The sequence below is a fragment of the Amphiura filiformis genome, chromosome 3, assembly GCF_039555335.1.
Source record: "Amphiura filiformis chromosome 3, Afil_fr2py, whole genome shotgun sequence".
NCBI lineage: Eukaryota > Metazoa > Echinodermata > Ophiuroidea > Amphilepidida > Amphiuridae > Amphiura > Amphiura filiformis.
Window position 1 is genome coordinate 55,681,479 of NC_092630.1, and position 25,301 is coordinate 55,706,779.

At 35.6% G+C, this 25,301-nt stretch overlaps 1 protein-coding gene across 4 annotated transcripts in view; it reads right to left on the reverse strand.

Annotated features, from left to right (window-relative positions):
* The window catches only part of LOC140148782 (uncharacterized), a 120,102-nt gene that overhangs the window by 71,140 nt on the left and 23,661 nt on the right, over nt 1–25,301 (reverse strand). For all 4 annotated transcript variants that reach the window (XM_072170849.1, XM_072170851.1, XM_072170848.1 and 1 more), the window contains exon 2: nt 24,333–24,440. In XM_072170849.1, the coding sequence (XP_072026950.1) occupies nt 24,333–24,440 (108 nt within the window). The remainder of the gene's footprint in view (nt 1–24,332; nt 24,441–25,301) is intronic.

Genomic DNA, 25,301 nt, shown 5'->3' on the forward strand with positions numbered 1-25,301 from the left:
CACTAATTTCATTTAGTAGTTAAAGGTGTGTAAAGTTCTGTAAAACAAGGAAAAACCTGCTACACCTTTTTAGCAATCAATAAATTGTTCCCCATATTATGAATATGGTAGTAATGTTTCAGTTGTTCAGCAAAAAAAAATAGGAACATGAAAGCATCGACTGTAAAAAGCCACACAGCTGCAATTTCAAATAACATTTACTACAACACTGCCTTTATTTTGAATTTAAATGGGATGATACTGCAGGTGGAATACACACCAGTCACACCTGCAGGTTGGTGCTGCCCAGATGACCTACTACAAACACTCATGCATCATGGGAAGCTTAGTAAGGGTCATTTGAGGTCACCTACCCTCAGGCTATGCATAGAAATACAAGTTAAAGTCAAGTTTAATTGAAGGTTAAATATCTGACAATTAACACCTAAAACAATTAATTATCACCTCAGTTAATGGGTGTTCATATAGTGAAAGCAGCTGTTTCAGGGAGGCTGTTAGAACTGGTTAATGTTTCAAGATCAATGGCAAACATGGACAGCACATACTCTTCACTAGGATATGATGTAGGTATGTAATATACAGGCCAGTAGTATGTACCACAAAATTCTGATAATAGAAAAAACCCATTCTTCCAGGACCCCAACAACAACAAAATAAGGAAGATAACTGCTATTCTCATGCTAGGAATCCCACAAACACGAATGAAGATATTCTGGAAAATTCTGAGATGTGCCCTTTAAATCATTTTTCATGACGTGCAGTAAGTCAAACATGATAAAATAAATGTGACTTGGTTTATGAAACATGTGCTATTCCAATCAGAATGAAACCCTGGTATGAAATGGTATAGATGTCATACTAAATCCTGGCTTTTACAAAATGGAAACTGATAAAACAAATCATCAGACCGTATTATGTATAGAGTGCAAGCCTAATCACATTTGTCTCATTTCTAATCTCACATTACAATGTTGCTGGCTATACATTTACACATTATATCCTTCGTTCCTTGTGATCACAAACCGCATGCTCACCACTACACACAACCCATATGTACACCCCTTCAATACATTGTATGTGGGGGTGTGTGTGCAGGGGTGTAGGGGTGTGTGGGTAGGCATGTAGGACCTACTATCCAAACACACCCTTGCACACACCCACATCCATCCCTACATCACATTCAATGATGAATTGATAAATAATATGATAATATGATCACTTAATTTTATATCCTTGCAAGAGGTGAACTTTTTCTATAAACATGTTTTAAATGTCAAATGATGGGGCATGTGATTCATGTACGTTAGCACTTGGAGTAAATTACAGTGCTGGTCATACCAGCCACAGCCAGGCTAGGCAGCCAGCCAGCCAGCCATTCCGTTATCAATGTACCTGCAGGCTGTAGACATAGGTCTGCATTTGAACCAATTCTTGGCATATCAATAGGTAGGAAACCTGTCCAGCAGACCTGCCTCTCACCTTATGTGAAGATGATGAACACAGTCATGTCAAGAATTGAATCAAAAGGACAATGGATGGGACTCCACTTGTCTGGGATCACCCCTGATTTTTAATGGTTTAGCATAATGCTTAAAGTTCAAGTGTGATTATTTATCCTCTGGACAACAATTCAGCATATGCCAGGAAGGTTATCAATACCTGAATCTACAGTAGATAGCTATACCATAGATAATTCACTTGAGTGAGATCAGTTCTGCTCCAGTTTTGTATCTAACGACAACAATTCAGAATATGTCAGGTAGTTTATCAATACCTGAATCTACAGTAGATAGCTATACCACAGACAATTCTCTTCGAGTGAGATCAGTTCTGCTTAAGTTTTGTATCTAATTACAACAATTCAGAATATGGTAGGTAGTTTATCAATACCTGAATCTACAGTAGATAGCTATACCACCAACAATTCACTTTGCAAGAGTGAGATCAGTTCTGCTCAAGTTATACGTCAGGTAGTTTATCAATACCTGAATCTACAGTAGATAGCTATATACTACAGACAATTCACATTTTCAATAAGATCAATAATTCTGCTCAAGTTTTGTATCTAACACTATAGAAAGTAAGAGGACCTCTGTGAAAGACCTACACTCCCATCGTCTATGAAGTACAGAGCTCTCAAATCCCAACATGTCTGTGTAAACACAGATCCTGGAGATGTCCATGATCTGTGGTATAAATGTACTATTTCATCAGAATTAACACTACATTGAAAATGGTATACATACGTATTTATGTGGGAGATCTGCCACACTGTCAATATTCTATTTTTGGCTCTCATTTTACCTTTCAATACACAATAATCTGGCTGAGAAACTAATACAAGCAAGCACCATATATTAATATTGCAAAATCAGGTCACTTTCTGTGAAGTTACTGGTAGCACTCATCATACATGTCATAGTATCTTCAAGTATCATTGCTGGTAAATCTGTGTCACTGTCAAAGATATTGGTTACCCCAATGCAACAATATACTGGTATGCTATAGGAATGACAAAATGCTATTTCTTGAAAACTAACCCTTTGCAAAATATTTGTTCTTCACAATGACTGTCGTGGGCTGGACTTTGAATTGTAAAGGTTTTGCACTTTTTGAACAAAACATGATGAGCCATTGAAAATCTAGACCTTTGTGATATGTATACACATCATCCGGAAACTTACTTTTTCATTTATTTATACCATGGTGTTCACACCTCAGGTTGCATACATTTGCAATAGGTCTGATAATGGACCATTCCTAAAATTAGCACTTTCTTTCCATTGATTAAGTGAACATTGATATCACACCATTGATATCACATCTTAATACATAATAATGATGTGACATCAATGTTCAGACCATCAACGGTAGGAAAGTGCCAAATATAGAATGGTCTATAAAATTTTGACCAGTAATTGAAATTAAAAGATGATGTGACCTGAAAGTGTATCAAGTTCCTTAGCAGTTTTACTTCCTACTATTGCAACTGCTTCTTTTCATGATACTGCTTTGACGTAAGTGCAAATAATTTGACAAAAGCATTGGTCTACCAAGAATCCACTTATAAGATGCTACAAATGCATCTTCCGTCTTCCTGTTTTTTTACTAGTTACATTATAATGGTTGAAAAGACCAATGGCGTTTTCAGGTTCAGCACACACGGCACATTCAATGGAGATTGCAACAAATGTAGCATGCTTGCATCCGCTCTATGATTAAGAAATCTGGCTGTTACCTTTTAAAGTGCATTATGTGGTTAAGAAATAAAAAGGCGAGTCTCTGTGAATTGGATTTGAAAGCACTGTAGTTATCGTTATCAAGTTTGGTGGTGATGGTTTTTCACATTTAGTTATTTTGCCCAGATGACATTTTGTTCTGTAATTTTATCCTTCTCAGATTTTGCAAGTATTGCAAGGATGGAAGATTGGTATAGATGGCATCCATTAAGAACGGGTAGTCACAAAAAATTCCACTTTGTTTTTTCATTGGCTTGTTCACTTATTCATTCATTGGATTGATTCATTCATTTATTCATTATTCTTAAAATATACATGTATTCACATACCGCATGCCTGGATCCGGTACGTTTCAAGTTAAATCTTGCATCTATTCATCAATTACTAATACAAATTAACTTTTATATGGAATTCAATAGAATTAATAACTTACTTAATAGTATGCTGCGATGCACCAACCCAACAATTTTCTTCTATTTCAAGTGATTTACTCATCTCTAAAATAAAAACCCAAGTATCCGATCCTACTCACTCAAGATGCTTTAAGAGGGATTTATCTTACCAATTCATATACAATAACAGACACTTACACCTCATAAAAATAGCCCAAAGTTACAAGTAAGATTTCCGCGGTCTACCGATATTCGCATGTTTAACTTCAACAAGTCCTGATCTCAATTATATGCGACCTAGATTCTAAGATAGACTTCTATTGACAGATGTTCAGATAATAAAGTGAGATGGGTTATCTACATGCTAATTGGAATTCTAGAGAACAATCACAATTTCAAAATTACATTACTAATAATAGGAAAGTGGGTTAATAGCGTTGATATAAACTTCATACTGTGATTGCTTGTCATACCAGCCACAGAAAAAAAATATGTTTAATTTAACTGTTATTTTTTTAACGAATTAGGCTAACGGCTGTTACATTGACATGTAATCATCAGAAGATTTTAATACTTGTTCATCAAAACAGTATTTTAAAGTGATAATGAAATAAAGCCAAGTTTCTGTACATTTGACAAACAGGTTACTTTTTCACTATGGACCACAATGACCTCATCCCAATGGCATAGTACAATAGCCTCAATTAAACACTCATAGTGCAAAATTGGACCTCAAGTTGCAGTGTATGAGTTTTTGTACCCACATTTTCAGAGGTCATTCAATGAATGAACAAATGTATGGGGGTTAGAGAACAATGCCCTGATAGTTGAGCATGTTGTGGATCCTAGTGTTTACCAAGACACACTGTAGGATTCACATCCCACTGGATCATCAAATTTGAAAGCACAGCTTCTAATTAACGATAGAGTATTTTAAAAGCTCTGTACTTTACTATAATGATGGTAACAGGTTTTAAAAGAAATGCTCTAGAAAGCTTTACAAGCACAGTAAATGAAAAGGCTCCATATATATGTAGCAACGTATTTAGATTTCTTTCTCTGGTGCCAAGTTGTAGCGTAACTTACAATACCCTGGAAACCGTGACTAGAATTAGTTAGGAAGATGCATGAATACGAACAGATATGGCAGACAGACAGGTAGTCAGGTAGGCAACCAGGGTTGCTGAATTATACATTCTACCCCACTCCTAACTATACATGTAGGCTGCAGATATCACATCTTCACTTGTCTTCACTGGGATAAAGGTACGTACATCTATACTTGCCCTTGCACCACATAGGGACCTAGATGGAACTGTCTAAAAAAACTGTAAAATGATTCAAACAGGCAGGTGACAAAATACATATACTTGTTCAAAGGAATCAGATTCATCAGGAAACCAAAAACGCAATTGTCTGATGACATATCCCTGCCCCAAACACCTAGTCGTACCTTTTATGCATTTTCCTTCTTTTATGTTTTGTTTGTTTTACTTTTACTTTGTTTTGCTCTTCACCAACAGCTGGGAAAATGTATGATCATGACCAAAATAAGCTCTGCCAAAGAAGGCATTCATAGTGTTACTGTATGCACATCAGGCTTCCCGTTAGTGTGCGTCATTGCTTCCAGACGCGTATTTTACAAATTTGGACGCAAGTTCACATGGCTAATCAAGTATATTGCGTCCATGTCACATCATGTGGACGAGACAAAACTTCTCAAATTTTATCATTAATTGATGATAAAAATAAGAAATTTTTATTCCTTTATATTTTTAAGATAATAAAAGCCCCAAAATTTTGACCCGCCTGCTAAGAATTGAAGTAAATTCTGCAATATTTGTAAATGCAACGTCAGGAAATCGTGCACTTTTTGCATGCTTTCCGAACGATCGATGTTTGATGGCCTGGGGAAGTCCTGATTGATTTGTTTACAAGCCAGCTTGCTTGACTGAACACGTGCCGCTAACTTCTACGAAAATACGTGCGGTTAATGTTTTATTTAATTATTTATCACAACCTGACAATATTCAATTTTTAATATTTTAAGTTTATTTTCTCATAAATAATCTAGGTTTCCTTCATTAGTATTATTGTTACGATGAATAAAAGCAATTTTAAAGACAAAATCCAAATGATAACCCTTTTTTGTATTATTTGTGGCAGCGCGCTAGTTTTAGCTTTGTAGCATCAACACCACGTTAATTTTAAAAAGAAATGCGGAAGTAAAATACTGAACGAAAATTTGTTCAAGATTGACAGACTTTGCTCATATTTTTGCACCTGTTTTTGACCACGTTTCGGACCAAAACTGACACAGAAATGAGAAAAATTACCATAGCGAATGCAGATGGAATATCACGGCGAAAATGCACTTTTATTTATTTTAACAATCAACATTTGATGAGGTGTAGACCGGGAACGCGTGTATCGTCATAATCGTGAATTTCAGATGGACGCATTGTAATCTGTCTGGACGCAAGTTTTTGCAACCTCGTCAGCAAACTTGCGTCATTACGGACGCACATTTTTAAAACCTTAACGGGAACCCTGATGCACATACAACAAAAGAAGATTTTTCTCCTAGTTACCAAGCATTGTCATTACCAAAATTCACCTGCAATGTTAAACTAAGCATATTCCATGAGTCAAATTTTTTCTTCATTACTGATGACTTTTATTATGGTTCATATTCTAGTAAAATCATTATACGCTAAATTGCAAATATATACCATGCTAATACTACACAGAATCCCATCTCCTAAGTACCTTTAGCATGTTGACAGCTGCTCTATTATTTGTTTTATTCACTATGCTGAAAATGCAAATACTCGCATGTGTAGAAAACTGCCCAAATTACATGCACCAGTAGTAATTAATGTGACTGCTCAAATATTTATTTTTTTCTGCATGAGGCACGTTTATTATTTTTGAGCAGATTAGAAATTTATTAAAACTGTGAGGGAAAATTTTGCTTTAAAACATCTGTACTGATGGCATGTATAATGCCACGCTTACCAAGTCTATTCCTATAATGCGTCATCATGATCATGAATTAATTAATTGTTTCTTGGGAGTCAGAGCAAGATTGGGACTGATGGGACACTAATCAGCTTTTTTTTATAACTTTCAGTGTATTGTTTTGTTTTGATATTCGTTAATAGAGAATAAACCTGCTTGGATTTTTCACTATAAAATACCAAATTCCAACCCATTTCAAAAAACACAAAGTTGCCATTCCAAATGCCATAGAAACTGCTAGTGCTATGGATTATTGACAAAGAATATCACAAAATAGTATTTATTCAGTCATAAAATAATATTTATTTCTATTTAGCAGGTGCAGCATTGTCTCTTCATTGTTGACTATTTACTAAAATAATTCTTATGTACACATAGGATAGAGCTAAGTTCATGGTTCAATGGGCTAAACAAAAGCATCAAACTTTGGGAGAGCTACAAAACCTACAAAACAACTGCAACAGAAAAGGCTACCAATGTCATCATGCTCAATGATTTAGGTACAGGATTGATCGGTGCATTTCATATCAAACCTGGATATATTTCCATTCTTGTTTGTCATGAAGCTCGGTTGTCTTATCATACAACCCCTTCCTGAAAACAACTCCTTCCTGAAATTTCATGTGCATCAATCACGTAACACCAGCCAACGACAGATAAAGCAGTATCCCTGTATCCCATCCACATGCATTTCTGGCATTCTGCCTATAAGCCAAGATCAAATGTTATAGGCAGTACCTTTGAAATCCTAGCTAAACCTGAGACTAGTATACCAATCTCAGAGCTAAACCGTGTAAACCACTGCACTCGCACCCCTACCTACATGTACCCATTTACAGCTCATTACAAACCCAAATTACACCCCATACTATTTCCCCATTACTGTACGAGCCATGGCTTTTCTACAGGCAACCAAGAACATGACAATTCTGACACTACTGAAACAGTGGATTTTATACACAAATCTGATAATTCCTGTGGACCTGACATTATACCTCGAATTGTGGACCCCACATGCACAGGTACATTCTAAATTCTCTCTAAAGGTGTGTAGTACTGCCACCTTCTGAAGTCTAGATTAGGTCTTGGAACCACATGCGTGTCCGTGATGTTTGTGTGTCCACAATTTATGATCATAAATTCATTCAGAAGTCCATGGTTGGGGGCAAAAATAGATGCACCTACTACCATGCATGCCCACATCCAGATAATTGCTGGTAGAAGGACTGATGGTACACTACTATTTCTTTCAAATTTTGGAAGGATGTAACCATCATAAAATATTTTGTGTGTGCTGTTAAGGCCTAAATAACATGCAAAGATTGTATGCCGATGTGTGTGCAACAATTGATGCTAATTGTCTCCTTTGGCAGGTAACACTCTGGCGTAAAAAACACTCCACATATCCCAGCGAAGTGCATTTCAATGTCAACACTTAACCGAAAATCTGTTCATTGACTGCACAAAAGTGCACTTAGATCATAATTGCAAGTTGGTTTATGAATCATAACATGGATTGATTAGCCACATGTGGACTGCATTGGGAAGTGAATAACATGGTTGATTGAACGTTGCAATACCAATCATTTTCAAATTTGTCCACACTAATAATACATTTGACAATAATAAAATTGTCGGACAGGTGATTTTGATACGAAAAGATAAAATATTTGAATTCAATCAAATTAATTTGATTTTTTTAATGAAATCAAAGCAATAATCATTAAATACCTTAATTAATTAATTAATACAAATCTTCTTGGTATTAAGTTTAACCAGCTACACATGGTATGGTAATTCTTTCTAGGGTCTCTGGGTAATACCACCAGGATTATTTCAAGCATTTTATCCATCATAACTTGCTAAAAACATCCTGCCATTCTTTGCTTTGATTTGAAACATGTAGGGCAAAGTACTTTCAAGTTCAACCATAACACAATAAAAACATACCATAGTGTGTGGTGGTATTATGCTTGCATACCCAGTGTGAATAATTTTATTTTTCACATTCACACTCTATGAAATATTACCATTCCTTGCATGCAACATGAAATAACACTCTGTAACCACATACCTGTATGAAATTTACTTTTGAGACTAATTTATGATCCATGAAATTACAGTAATGTAATTGAAATTGAAACAGTTTCTTTGCTTACCAAGTCCAGCAGTTCAAGAAGGGCACAAAGATTTGCTTTCTCAACGACTCTTATTCCGCCCACATGAAATTTGCAATTAAATATTGCAATTTTTCTGTATCATTTATTTTTGTAAATGGGATAATTTACAATGTAACATTCCCCCCATGAATATTAACTTGTCACTAATGAACAAGTGGCATATCAGCTGCCCCCCGCTTCAAACACCGGATGAAATTGACAAAAATTCTTAAATTCTTAAAAGATCTTTCTGCCCTGTTTCATCTCTAAATTGACCTTTAATTTTACGACCAATTTAGCATTAAAATTGCACACTCATTTGTCCCAGTAAAATCATTCCGAGACAGGTCAGCGGAATGACCAGGTCAGTGAAATGACCTTGTATTGTAATGTTGCCCCTTCTCCCAGGAAATGTTGCCCAGTACTCCACAAGATTTTTAAAAAAAAATTTATATAACCTATAGTATCTCTAGATTTGTCTGTGCTTAACATCCACACAGCAAGGATGAATAAGAAAACCAATCCATTGATTTACTTAATTAAAAGTTCTTTTCTTCTTCAGAGATTACCTCAAAGGTCATCTGGTCACTTTGCTGCAATCAGCATTTCCCTACAAGGCTACTTTGAGGGTCTTGATGCATGTCCTGGAATAGATTACTGATGGATGCTTCCCTTGTTTCCCTTTCACCTCAAGTTACCTTTTAAGGTGATGCTGACCCATGTTTAAAATTCTGTTGGTTTTCTTTTGGCAAAAAAAAAGGCTTGGGCCGGGCCTAATTTTAGGGTCAGTTACACCAATCAAACAATTTTTTTAGGCCTTATGAAGATTGCTATACAAAATGGCTATAGAAGTGAACATTAAATATCACGATGCCATGATATGCATGCTACTTTTTACAATATTTACCTAATAACCAAAATTACTAATAGTAAGCCAATAATTTAGACCTACCAGCATCACCCTAATTACATTTAATCTCATGTAGGATGTCTTGTATCATATCATAGTGGATGCTATAATGCCCACCAGGTAAGCTTAAAATGTTATTACAATTACAGCGAATATTGCCTCATTCCTAAATTTTCAATCAATGAACTTATTTTACCCAACAAACATTCATAAGACCGCCATCTTCACATATATTGGTTACATGGGTCTCTACCTCACTATACCCAATGTACAGGAGGTTGCTACTCAAGTTCATTTATTTAGATCTAGGCCATCGAACTGAGCTCCAGGGTACATGTAGTCAATAGTCAACATTGCATGTTGAATGAAGGTGGGGTACGGTGTAATCAGATCAGTGAAACGTTTTGCCCGATACAAATCTCAACATCTGGGCCTGATGTTCTCTCCTCCTTTTAAGATTAAAATTGCTCAAAATGGTAATCAATGCTTTTAAAATGCTCCTCCGCTACACCGTTGAGAGGCACATGCTTTACCTCTATTTTGTGTGTACGCCTCCCAATCTCAGTTTGCTTCTACCGGGCTGCACTGACCTACTTCAAATAGTTTATACATCCTTGATTAAAACTGATCAATTTATTATTATATCTTGTAAATTTAATTTTATTATATTAATCTCTGCTGTATTCTTCATATTCATAAAAAATAAGTACAACTGTACTTATTTTAATCAAATAGAATTACCTAATAGAAGCCGAAAATGTTAAAGACATTTGATAAATTAAATTGTGTCTCTTCTTACTAGACTTATCTCAAGACTTGCTGATGCTCAAATATCTTAGGATACAGTTTATCAATACTTTAGGCCAAGAAAAATAAAAGGTTTCGTCTCTCAAATCCACACACGTAAATATGTGAAAGTAATTCTTGTGTAGAGCCGGCCCTGCGTGCTGCAGGCCATTTTTTACAGACTTTTCTTCTTAGAAAATGTTCGGGACGAGACCCTAACCCCTTTTTTTGCCTTATTTTCTTGAGCTGCATAAACAAATAACATTTTCATACAAATTACTCAAATCTTTTTAAATGCCTGAAATTATTTTACCTTTGTACAATCTCCTGATACAATTCATTTCATGATCATTAGAGCACTTTACTTTATAGCATGTTCAGTCACTTGAGACCTTTTTGTGGACAAAGGGCACAATATTTCAGCCTTGATACAACATTAAATGCTTTTAAGTTTCTTAAAAATATGCATTTCTTTATTTCCAGTAATTTAATACATTCTTTTGAGCATTTTACAAGAACATAAATCCTATATACATTGTCCCATTCTTATAATGGTTTACATACAAATTGAAGGACATGAAATGATCAGAATGGCACTCGTCTTTACATTGTATGCCACCAAAACTGGAGAATAAACAACTTAATTATTTACAGAAGTTTCAATTTCAAAAGCTTCATGTTCTTTTTGATTTAGAACAAATAATAGCACCCCAATGGACTTTTCAAATGATGAGTCTCTAAGAACAAACAATGTCCAAATGTTTCAATCTGTGTAGGTCCTATACCACCAGTTCAACTTCAAAATATTACAATCCTGAATAAAATTAAAACCTCTGTATGCGTGCATGTATCAAGTCTAGTAATACGATGGCACACGGCTGGTCTGCCGGCTTTCTTTCATGTTCCGCACCTGGCTTGTAAGGGCAAATGTATGGCACCATGTAGGATTCTGTGGCTTGCAGCTATTATAATTATACACTATGTATTTATATATCTGTGTATTCATCCAAAATGAAGAGTGAATGAAAGAAAGGTCTTATACCCTTGGCTTGTATTGTTTGAGTCAAATGTAGCTCAATAATCACTCTATTGTTTTGTTGTAAATGTAATGTGAACTGGTTGTGGTTAGACCCTGTGCTTTTGTCCTCTGAAAATGAAATGAACGGAAGTTGACGGCAAGATATTACTTCAAATTATATTTTTAGTGTGTTATATATATTGCATAAAATTTTGCTGTTTCCAAATTTAGTCATGAAAATTAACAATTCTGAAATTTTCAAATTAAAAAAAAACTTGTTGTCTGCAGCCGACACCCTCCTGGTGAGAGTTTACGTTACCTACTTCATATGCATATTATTACCTATTAAAAATTTCATTTCAACCATGATGGTAAGATGGTTTCCAAACTTTTTCTGTACAATTCACATAATTTTTCCTTGTTCAGTTACAAGCAGCACATTCATACATATATCATGTGCAACTATTACAAAATCAATCTCCAGAGGGATGTAATTTTATCAGCGTTATCAAAATATTATTTATAATAAAAAAATTTAATGAGGAAGCAATGCAAAAACATATTTAATTTGCCTCCAGAATTATGCAACAAAATCTAGGGTAAACGGTAAAGAGAAAATATTGCCAAATGAAACTGTACAAAATATATACAAGTATCATTACTGAATCGATGCTCTAATTAATTCATTGTGCTCAAATTGCACTATTGATTGCTTTTGCACAAACATAGAAACTTTAATACCGGCGTATTAGATTGGCTTATTGCAAATATGCGGAAATGAGTCTTTTAAAAATGGAGCAAATCAATACTATTTAATTGAGTGGACGACTTAATGCTCTCTAGATACCTGCCGAGGCTACATTGTAGCTTTGATGTCTTCAATAGTTATTTCGTTGAGCAGAGGAATCACCTCAGGTATCACACAAGAAACGCTGAAGATTACAAGATCTGTCTTACAAAAACAGAGTTTGCTAACAAAACAATAAGAACCGCCGCACAGTGGGCCAGAATCGCCTTAAAGTGTGCCAAAATTATAAACGGACAATCAAACGCATAAAAACACGGTAAAATGACTATATTAGGGGTTTTTGAGGCTGCAGAATTCAATGGAGGCATTTAAAAAAATGTATGACGTCATCAAAATGTTGAACGGTGATTGGTCGATTATTTTTACAACAGTAATTCAAATGACATATGTTAAAATTTTAATTGAAAAATCAAAATAGGGGTTCCAAGGGGTGCGAAATACAGTGATGACATTTTGGAAAGCGTATGACGTCATTAATATGCTGATATGTGATTGGCCAATTATTCCTCCCACAGTTATTCAAATGCCTGTGTAAAATTATTATAAAAACTTTGAAATCGGGGGTTTTAAGGACTGCGGAATCCAATAGAGCCATTTTCCAAGGCATATGACGTCATTAAAATACCGTACCATGATTGGCTAATTACTCTTACAACAGTAATTCAAATGTCCGATTGGAAAAGTATTAGCAAATAGCATATTCAAGGCTATACGGACTGCAAAATTCACTGACGGCATTTTCTAATACGTATGACATCAATAAAATGCTGACATTTTAATTGTCTAATATAAACAAGCAAACAAACAACCAGCCAGGCTAGATATTGGGGTGGTTTCTCTCCCAAAATTTGTACGTTAATATTCTTCCTGTCGGACTCCAAAACGTCGCCATTATCTTAAACGTAATTTTGGCCTTAATTTTCAACCCATCCCTATATACCAATTTCCTTGAAAAAGCAACCAATTTTGCCCAAATTGGGTACTTTTACCAACATGTTTCTAAACATACACAATGATATAGGCCTAGGCCTACTGGGCGCTTTCGACTGTGGTGAAAACCCACGCTTTACAAAATTGGGCGAAAAGCACCCCAAAAGGCAAGTCATATACGTATACCATGGCAATGGAAGACCCCCACCCCAGATGTTACAACTCATTAATTTAATTCACGAATTTAATATTTAATTAACAAATCTAATATAATATATAATTCGCAGATTTAATATTAAATTCGTAGATTTAATATTTAATTTATTTAATATTAAATTCACAGATATAATATTTAATTCAGCGAAATTTATATTAAATTCATGGATTTTATATTTAATTACAGAGATTTGATATTTAATTTACAAATTTTATATTTAATTCTTGAATTTAATATTAAATTCGCAGATTTGATATTAAATCTGCCAATTATGATATTACATCTGCAAATTTAATATTTGCGAATTAAATATTAAATCTGCGAATTAAATATTAAATCTGCGAATTCAAATGCATATGTGATATCAAAATATACAAATATTAAATCGCAGATTAAATATTAAATCTGCGAATTAAATATTAAATCTGCAAATTAAATATTATATAAATTCAAGAATTAAATATGAAAATTTCGAATTAAATATAACATTCGCAAAATAAACTTTAAATCTGCCAATTTGATATTAAATCTGTGAATTAATTAATTATAAATTTAAAATTCGCAGATTTGATATTTAATTCGCAGATTTGATATTTAATTCGCAGATTTAATATTAAATCGGTGAATTAAATACTAAATCGGTGAATTAAATATTAAATCGGTGAATTAAATATTAAATCTGCGAATTCAATGTTAAATTTGCGAATTAAATATTAAATTCTAGGCCTACTAGTGTATTTAAAAGTTTGTTAAACTTTATTCATCTTTATTCGGCGGTTGTGTTTGTCTCCCATCAGTCTATTAATAGAACTCGGTGCAGATGTTTGTACACGCTGCATCGCGGTACATCTCTTTTCACCTGAATTTACGATTTTGTGCCCACTTTTACTGGCATAGGGCCTCATAAAACTGACTCCACTGCAGAAGACTGCAAAAAGCTGCAACTGAATTCGGTACCACCACAAAGATGAACCTTTTCTGAATGTGCCTGTATAAGTTTTAAGGCGGGAATCGACGGGAATCTAATCTTTCGAGATCAAATTTGTTAAAATGTAATTTTTCCTTAGTTTCGAGGACGTTTCAGCTAAAACATTTAATTCCCTGTAGGTTTTCACATTCTTCATATCCTATTGTTATATTCTACAAATAGTTTCTCAAATAGCTGTGAAAGCACAAATGAATCAGAAATGTCAAAACAAAATTATAGAATTTTACCCCCAAATCATGATTTTTCTAATAAGAAGCAGATTGTATGATTTCATGTGTTTATTATAAAAAATATCACCTTTAAGAACAAACCAGTGGGGAAATATTTTCAGAAAATATTCTTAGGTTCATTATCTTTCCAAATCACATAAAAAAAATTCGAACATTGAAAGTCACTAAAGTAGGGTTTTGGCACACTTTGACTTTTGACCTGGCCCACTGTGCGCCGGGCCAAGAAAATGGCATTCGATTGACAGATGCGCCAAAACGGCTACATCAGTAAAACTCTTTAGATCCCAAATTAAAACAAACCTTATGGAAATGTACACTTAATATCTCTTAGTTTTGATTTACTTATTTTTATTTTTCTCCTTTTAAAACAAAAAATCGATTAAAATTAACTGATCTCTTAGCATTTATATTATATTCACAAAATGTTCAGCTTTCTTTTGCGATATACGTGAGCATATGTTATGAAATCCTAATTTGTCTTACACTTATATTCTGCATGTTCTTTATTCATCATTTTTTTCCTGCTTAGTTCGTTTCTACATGAATGTATGAAAGAGGGTGTGGGGGGGGGTGTTTGTATGTATGTATTTGTATTTTATTAGACAAATTAAGAAACTTAGGCTAAGGTTAAGGGGTGCTTGTTCAGGCCTTTTTGGCCTTCTGAGCATCTCCTCATTCAAATGTGTTGTCTTGCTGTTATTGTATTGTTGTATTTTGAATGAAATAAAGACTGATTGATTGATTGATGTTGCAATTTGTTTTTCAATTTTTTTAGCGATGCCAACGATGCGACCATTAGGCGCACAATTGGGCTACTTGCCGCTACTCAAAAACCCATGACGCTACCTGTGAACATTGGTCTACTTTTGCAATTGTCAGGCTGTGTATTTTGATGTATTTTCCTTTCAATTTTGCCAAATCCCCCTTCCCAAGCAACACTAGTTTCATATAGGCCATCATCGGTCTCTAGATCTATTCCCTGAAGGTCTATGGAGCCACCTTACTAATTATCAAAGTGATCTCAGGAAAACATGGTGTGTTCCATTACAAACGTCACTTTCCATCGTATCATTTGTAGACTTTATTGCAACGTAGAGATCTTGCTCTCTCTCTCAGCATGTATATCATGTTGCTTTCAGATAATTAGATTTCCATAGTATGGCATGCACATGAATGCAACATGAATGATATTATGTGTACTTTGCATAACTTACGGGTGCACGCATGTTCCCCTGCAGATTATTTCCCAGCCAGTTTGGCAGGATTTTGATGTCTAGATTTAAATCTATACACTTCAACCTCAATGTTAATCTGATTTGACACTCCGGTGTGTTTTAATAGACAGCTTGGAAATTCCTTGAAGAATTGATGGAAAAACATGTGATAACTTGAAACCTAAATCCGGCTGAATCCATGTTCATTTGTAACCGATATTAAGCCACTGAGTAGGTATATACAATATGTACGGTATGGGTGCTGCTCACTTGTCCCGTGTACAGAGATGCATAAATTAGGAATATCGGATACATGTATGCTAGTAATGCTACACCACAAGTGCTGCAATTTTTATCATTCCAAAAGCTTGAAAATATACCATCAATTAATATCATTCTAAAAGCTTGAAAATAATATGTTGCCTTCGTTTAGTGAACTACCCTACCACATTGATTCTGAAATCCGTAAATTAGAAAAATGAAAACCCATAGCAAGGATTTAATTTGAGCTCCATAAAATCACTGCTTATGAAAACTTTAACTCCTGGTTAAGAATTAATGCTTCAACAGATTATAATAATCACATCCTCAGGACAGGACTTACCACCATTTTGGAAACTTAAAGAGAAAAATAAGCATCCCTGAGGCTCGGAAAAAATTTCTGTAACACCCAAGGAAATGACAAAGTACATGCATAAATTATGGCTATTCCTCTAATTCTGGTATCGGAGGATCAGTATTCAAAACCACGTACATCCTCATCAATATCCACTCTGTTACCATGGCAACCACATCCAGGAGGATACACAAAAGATTATTTCTAGTAAAAATTAATGTTCCGACTTCCATGGAGCTGTTCAAGTTAACTGGGTTACATAAATGAAACTAAAATAAGAACTGTAAGAGAGGTACAGCACAGTACCCATTAAATTTATGTTCTTATCAACGTTTGGAGAGAAACTTCACAAAATCAGAACATACAATGCCGTACCCAGTTACCATACATTCAAAAGCACGTTCTAGTTCAAAATTGGGCTAGATTCCAATTGAACTCCTCCTCCCCCCAGTGCTGTACGGTGCAACCAATTTAGGCGCATTGGCGACTAGATTTTTTCTGATGCGACTAAACCTTCAATCCTTGGCGCCAATGGCGACCAACTGTTGAAGCTTTTATTCGCCAGCAAATGCAAAACGTGTAAATAACGGCTATGAATATAATGACATCTCAATGGGGACTTTCTGGAAAACATATCTATAATAGGCCTACACTCTACATGCTGTGTATGGAGTATGTAGATTGAGTACAGCAGCTATGATTCATTCAACGCAACATGTGGCTGTGACAGTGAAACCCCCTTAAAATTGAACGTAGATATAAACATTGTGGCAGAATGCCCGGGCAGAATGACTTTGAGAAAAGTTGGAATACGGTGTGTTAGCGCCTCAGTTTTTTTACTTGGGAGCAAAATTTGGGCGCCTAAATTTATAAAGTTAGGAGCCATTGGCTCCTCAATCAGTTTTTGCACCGTACAGCACTGCCTCCCCCCCCCCATGATGAAGAGTTTGTAAATTTTTTCATATCAAATTCAAAAACAGTTTTAGCCATTCAAAATCCAACCATTTTCACATTTTCATCCATAAACAGTGAACATTTTGGACGATTTTGGGATTTAGAACAAGTTTCCTAAATAAGGGCCAAATTACATAAAATCCAACTGGACTTCAAAATCCCCCACTCCCTGTTTTAGCTGAATTTTAATTTTTATAACATGAAATTTCACCTGGATTGCCCATTAAGGTTCAACTGGAACTGAGGTAGCAGTGTCACCTTCTACAGGGGGGATGGGAAGAGTAAATGGAATACATTGTAGCCAATTGCACTTATAACCCACCTGTAAACACTATTTCCTCAAACTTTCTGTTCAAAATTAACAAACTCTATAAAAGACTGCCATGAATATGTTTCCCATGCAGTCCTACCCCATCAATGCCGACTCCCCGATACAAATTGGCGCATTGAGTAGCCATTTAGATGATTCCGTTGATAGTGAGATGTGAATGTGAAGTAGGTAGCACTCCATTAGGTAACCCATTCATTGAGATTAATTGAATTGGATCAAGTAAAATGATGCTCCATCACTATGACAGTTGGACTTCATTCATCTTTTAAATGCTTCAATTCCATCTGAAAAGTAGTACGCTTTGTGACATGTCTGTCTGATTGTCAGTGACTCAGATAATTGGGTGGACAACTGAAATTGAATAATTCAAGTGTTTTCTGTAACTACATAGCATTGGCCAATATAGGATTTTCATACTTTTATGAGGTTTTTGCATTTATTTATTAGGATGCAATGTTCACTTGCTTCCCATAAACACAAAATGTACAAAAAGAAAAGAAAAGAGCTACATACATGTAAATTACCTAATGGAGTAAAGGATGTAGGGGGGTGCTTGGAAGAGGTTCTCAGGGGTGGCATGGAGGAGGTTCTCAGGGGTGGCTTGGAGGAGGTTCTCAGGGGTAGCTTGGAGGATGTTCTCAGGGGTATTCAGGATTTGAAATTGAGCAAGGAGGGCAGAGACACTAAATTTGGCTGACACATACTGAAGCCGGTGGTGCTCTTCCACCACCCCACTATGATTTTGGTCGGGTTCTCATAAGGTATATTGCTGATCGAGATCGATGGACAAACATGATGCATGTAGGGAATGAAAAGGGCTCAAAAGCTATAGAATTCGTCACCCGAGATCGCAAATTCGAGCCCTTTTCCTTCCCAGCATCAGCATGCATCACTTTTGCCTATCAATGGCTATCAGCAATATACCTTATGGAACACAAGTGAAGCTTAAATTTCTAATATGTTGTGACAGTATATTACAAATTGGATGAGTGTTTTACCTAGAAAAGCATATCCCAATGTGGTTGCAAGTTCCCTAATTGTATTACAATGCACCAGTAATTGCACATTTTAAAACCAATAACCTTTCCCCCTAAGTCAAATAAACAGGTAACCAGATTTGCCCATCCTGTACAGTTGCACATTTTTGTGGTTGAAAAAAAAAGAAAATTCTCTGAAACGTCTTGCATAATCACTTACAAGTGCATTCCACTAGCATCACTTTGTCAAGTTTGTGTCATCAATTACAGCACAGATCTATATCCCCTTATGGTCACTCCTCCTCCGTCCCGTCCATCCGTTTAGGAAAAACAAGAGCAAACCAAGAAGTAAATGTGAATTGATTTTGTGTCCAAGCATGATAATTTGATTTCTCTGAGGGTATGCCCTTTGGAATCCTGTGCTTCAATCAGGCAGATAATTTGCAAATAACAAGACCTGTTCTAAAATCAACAGTCCTATGTCCCCAGGAGGTGATATCTGTGCCGGTCAGGGTAGCTCAAATATACATGCAGGTCTATCTTCCCATGTCACATTTGTTTTATTCTGCGAACTGGCATGGTACTTTTACAGCCCACTTTCACATAATTTGCTACCTAAAATTAGTCTTTGTATTCTACTAGCTTTTGGACCCTTTTTAAACTATATTAGCAATACGGAAGAGTAACAACTGGGGATCATATAGATTTGGGACCAAGTTGGTTAATTTTCTGCAGCGCATCCTCTCGCGCTGACGCACTCCCTCATCTCCACGGACATACCTAAATGGAGTCTTCTACAAAGACTACCTAAGATTAAATATATGAGAGTAAATCCATCTAGCAACTACATACCAATCCCACCATTAGCAGGCCTTGGTTGTGTCTAATTACACTGAAAACAATAACCTAACCAAACCTATCTGTTTACGATTTCGAACAAAACCTTGCAGAGGCCCGATTCTGATGAAACCATCCTGCCATGCATTTCATCTCAAGCAGCAAGACCATGAATCCAGGAGGTTAATTGAAATAGAACAAGCAATTGTAAGACCTTGTAAGCATGCCCTAATTGATTCTTGATTAATTCTATGTTGAATGATGATAGGCTTTGAACAAGACCCTTACTGCCACTTGGTATGTGCATACATGATGAACTGAATAGTTTTAACAATTTTGTCTTCCTTTTTTTCACTTCCTGTATTTATGGAAAAAAACTTTCTTATTAGATATACTTCCACTTTTTTATACTATGGCAGTCATTGAGCAATCAAACCAATTTCATGCTCTCATCCACAAATTAAGTACTGGTAAATCAATTTTCCCTAAAAAATAGGCAAACCAGTTCCACGCAAAAAAATGAAGTTGGACTGTAAAAATATAAAGAATGAATAGCAGAGCTATTTGTGATGCATTCTCGTGCAAAGAGACACATGGGAATCAAAATACACTGCAAAATTTATGAAAAAGAAAGTTAATTTCTGCTAGAATTACAATATATATTGGCTTTCAAAACATCCCGATACTTATTTGATGTAACCCAAGAATTACTGAATTTTCTTATTCCATTTTCTTAATACTTTTGTAGTTTATAAAAAAATATCTAGGGTACCTACAAATTTAATAATGTTCTGACAAAAAATTTTCATCCAATTCCAAAGTACCCTTTTAAAAGCCAATTTCTTAATAGCAGTCTGGCTCATATATGATGTCAAAGTTGCCATGGTAACCATAACTAATTCTTCACATTTTCCCTGTAACTTGAATTTTGCTAAATGACATTACAATTCCAGCAGCAGTACATTTGAACAAGTCCTGTGCAAATTTGATATTTGACATTTCCTTGAGGTTTTTATGATCTGCACATTGAAAAGGAAGTTACATACAAATGCAATTTCTGGTAAGCTCTAGAATTTTAATAAGTCAAAATGACTTTTGAATGCAGCATAATGTGTTCAAGAACAGCAGCTGAATACTAACAGCATTAAACTGTGCATTGATACTGTTTTACTGCACCCTGCATTTCCATGTTTCATTATGATGTTTCAAATGCATCTCATATTTGTTTGTTTGTTTTTAATGGTTTGGACACAGCAACAAAATGGCGAACATACAAACTTAGACACCAAACATTCACTGTCTAGTGAATCCAGGGATTGAAATTGAGGAGAGTGAGAGCATTATTGCTCTCTATTGCTTTCCTTAAATATGATAAAGGCGAGTGATTTATTGCTCTCCTTACATGTAGTTGACCATTTTCTCCTTACATTCTATCAATTGTAAATGCTCAACAGCTCTACTTGAAGGCTCCAGAACAGCTATTTAATGGTCTCCTGCAAATTCCAAAAGACAGTCCATGTGAAGCCACATGAAAATGAATGCATCATTACTAGTATACATGACTGAATCCTTTTCAAAGTTCATACGTCATGCGAGTAAACTTCAATTCATTATGTAAGTTCTTATGTGAACATCCATACCATTCAGGTCACCTCCTGGTGTCTGAAATCTGACGACTTCAATAACATTCATATGATACATGGAATGACATACATCATACTATGCCCCCTTCTCTCTTCAAGGATGCCAATTTGTGTACATATTTAATATCAAAGGTTTAGTGCATGACAATCTTGCACTCCCACCCCCTCCCCTGCCATTATATAATTTTGTTATATTCATTGTTGTTTAATTTTATAGGGTTTTAAATGATAATGCAACATTTACTTTTTACATTTGTAAGCTAACACAGTATAATAACGATAAAATCAACTTCTTTCAGTCTTGAGAAAATTTGAGTACCGGTAGGTAACTTTCATCACAATTCTTCAACTAAATCTATCATGACACCTTTAAACAACTACCATGTCCATACAACAGTATGTTTCACACAAGATGCTATGTAATTCTTCTCACAATATCAATGGCACGTTACATTCATAAGGCATGCAGTGCGCAATTCCGGTTACAATTTAAATTCCTGAGCAGGAATCAAATGAACTGAAGTGCATGCACCGGTAGGGTTCTTCCTATGCATGTAGCATGCCTGCCATGACGATACGACCGACAGACGGATAGACAGATCATGAAGATGCACTGGTGGTAATGTAAGACGGTCAGCATTTAGCTTATCACATTCAAATTTCATTCCTAACTTAACGCTTGTCTATGTTTATCGTTGTCTGCGTGTGGAAAATATCACAGCAGGGACAGAGGAGTGCACAGCTATTACATGTAGCTATAGTGTTTACTCCTGAACACTTCTGACATGCAATGTAACTAGTCATGTAGAGAATGAGCGAGGTGTGAACTCTTTCCACTCCAGTTTGCAGTTATTTGCTTTGACAATTAAAGTGTTTGAAAAATACCATGAGCACCAAAAATACAGATCTATGAAATGTGATGGGTCACTTTGGACCAAACTCATTTATTATGTGCACTCAATCAGAGTGCATGTCCCCAGCATACACTCATTTTGACAACAAGGAAAGGATGCAACTAATTTCAAATTTGAATTTTTGATCCATTACTGATGGATATCTAGACTGGGGCCAGGAAGTAATTACACCCAATAAGTTTCCTTCTAACTACTGAAAAATGCAATAGGCCTATATACAAAAAGATCCCATGCACAGTGTGTATTTTATGAAATCAAGGTAAAAAGTTTTTTTTGGTTTTTTTAGGGCAACCAGGCAATTTGGAAAAAAGCCTGCAATATACCAAGGCAACCCCACGCTAAAGAATATGTCAGAAGTTACACATTTTTTTGTGTGGGGGGGGGGCAAGGCAAAGGCATGGGACACCCAAAGCAATATTATTAACTTCAGTGCCTCTGATTAAGAGAATGAGAGCAATCATTCTGTTCTTCTCGCCTTAAATCTGATTGAGATTAAATCTGAGTGATTGTTAGCTCTCCTTAGTTGACCATTCCCTCCTTATATTCTATTGTAAATGCTCTAAAAGGCTCTCCTTGAAGGTTCCAGAAGAGCTATTTAATGCTCTCCTGCAAATTCCAAAAGACAGTTCCTGCTACTTTCTACACATTTAAAAAGAGACAAGATACATTTCTCAGAGATTCAAAGACTTATTTAATTTCATATTAGTCTGGAATCCAATGTCCACATCACAACAATGATCTATTTACTGGTAATGGCCAAGGGAGAACATGTCAGGAATAGATAGGAAACTGGGTCTACTATTCCCCTGAACCTAACAACATCCACCGGCCAATAGTGCAATAAACATATCCAGACAACATGTAAACATGAGATCTGCGCTTGTGTTGCTATTATCGATCAAGACCGTCCTTGCAGCGAAAGAGAACAGGAACAACTTATGTTTATCAAAGCCAAGCTGCAGAAACAATTTTGTTCCTCACTTGTTATGCTTGCTCCATCCACATCTACTTCAATTCAAAGTGCATTAGCATAGTTTGACCAGGTATACTCGATGACAGAAAAAAACATGTGGGTATGGAAGAGGCTCGGAACAGTGAGTAGAGCTGAATAAGGTTGGTCAGTAAGTAAAGCCACTATGGCATTTTTACTCGCAGCGAGTCAGTGACGTCAAACGCGTTGTTGAGGCAGTTGTTTAGCGCACGCTGCTATGCAACGTCTTTAAATGTGTATGATGTACGCCAAACTCACCAGCAGGATTTGAAGAGCCACATGAATGTCCATGGAATACACACTGATGATGTCACTGACTCACTGAGAGTAAAAATACTCAAGTGCCTTCCACTGATTTCTCAACTTTTATGACATCCAACAAGTTGCTCTATTTTACCACTATCTCCAGAAATAGTTGGGGACAGTAAACTTTCAGTTGCTTGTACGATTCAAAATTTATGAAAATGAAAATGCAATGATATAAAATTGTCCCTCGTATTTATGTTTCTAAATTATGTACAGAATGCATTGTGAGCATGTACATCAAACAGTGCTTTCTCGTCTTTAAACAATAAAATGATGACCGTCTCCATGATGAAACAATGGTAAATGGCACACTCATCACACCTTTTGTACGATATCAGTCTAGATGCTGACATGACATGAATCACCCTTTGAATAGTGCACGATGAGATACAGAGAGAGAGAAAAAGTATAATGCCCCTCTTTCTCCTTGTACAAATGTTAAGTCACTCTCAATGTTGATGTTCATCAAGCACAACATAATGCATGTTCTATCTCCGCTTAAATGTACACTACAAGTATATTGCACTTTACAGTTGCCTTTCTAGCCTCATGTGCAGATTTGTTGTATAGTCAGCCATTTTTCCCATTTGTACTTTCTTGTCAATTTTTCCATTTGTACTTTCTTGTCACAATGACAAGTGATCATAATGGACCATTCTAGTTCAAATCCATACACCCCCTATTGAACACATGACCTTAAATTTCCACACATGGACCTAGGGAGCGTGTTACCTCAATGGATGACTCCATTTGAAATTCACATGTATGGGAGTTTAAGGTCATGTCTTCCAAAGGGGGTGTAAGGATTTCAAATAGAAGAGCGCAATCTATGATCTGTATGAGTGACTTACCTTCAGTCTAGTGATGACAAAATCTCTTGCTTGAAGCTCTGCTTCCAATAAGCCTAGTAATCTCACCAGATCTGATTTATTTAAGTTCATAATCCCTTTGGAGGGTTTCTGAAAGAGAGAAAGAAAGAAAAAATATTTTGTGAATATATAATATTACTTACCAATATTTATGATTTACTTTGTTTTGTGGGGCCGATGCAATTACATATGATATTGATACCCCTTATTACTTGACACAATGTCTGAGAGATGTAATTCATTTCGATGTCAATTCAGGAATATTTTACCTATATATAGAGGTGTGGTATCATTTTCAGCCATTTGTGGGTAAAAGAAGTAGAAGAAAATTATATTATAACCTAGAGAAGATTACCTAGATTCGCACCCATGACAATCAAGGGGAATGCAACCATACTGACTCACCCACTAGATGGCAAAAGGCTGATGAACTCTATTTGCATGTACCTGAAAACATGAATCATGTTTACCCTTACACCCTTACTAGAATCTTACGCACTTCAACAAAATATGTCTACACATTGTTACCAGATTTTAAGAACAAAATATCGCTTACATAATGAGTGCATCTTCATTTTTTAAATTACACACCATGATTACAGGTGAACCAACAATAACTAGCAAAAACACGGCTCTCGCTTCATAACCTTTGGCAAAGTCTGATGTAGATATCATCATCAACTAATGATTGATCACAAAAACAATGGCCATTAAATCTTAGCCTCTAGCACATTCTGACGTGGAATAGCATCATCCGCACATCATTGATTTAATTTACCATTTCATTAAACAAAAATTTTACAAAAGGTATTTCATAGGAAATGCCAGAAAAATACAGTACTAGAATTGTTTGGATGAAAACAATATTATCTGATTTGTCAAAGGACGCATGGCTCAATCACTATTATTTTACTTTGACCTAACATATCAAATGTTATTAATATTTGATCC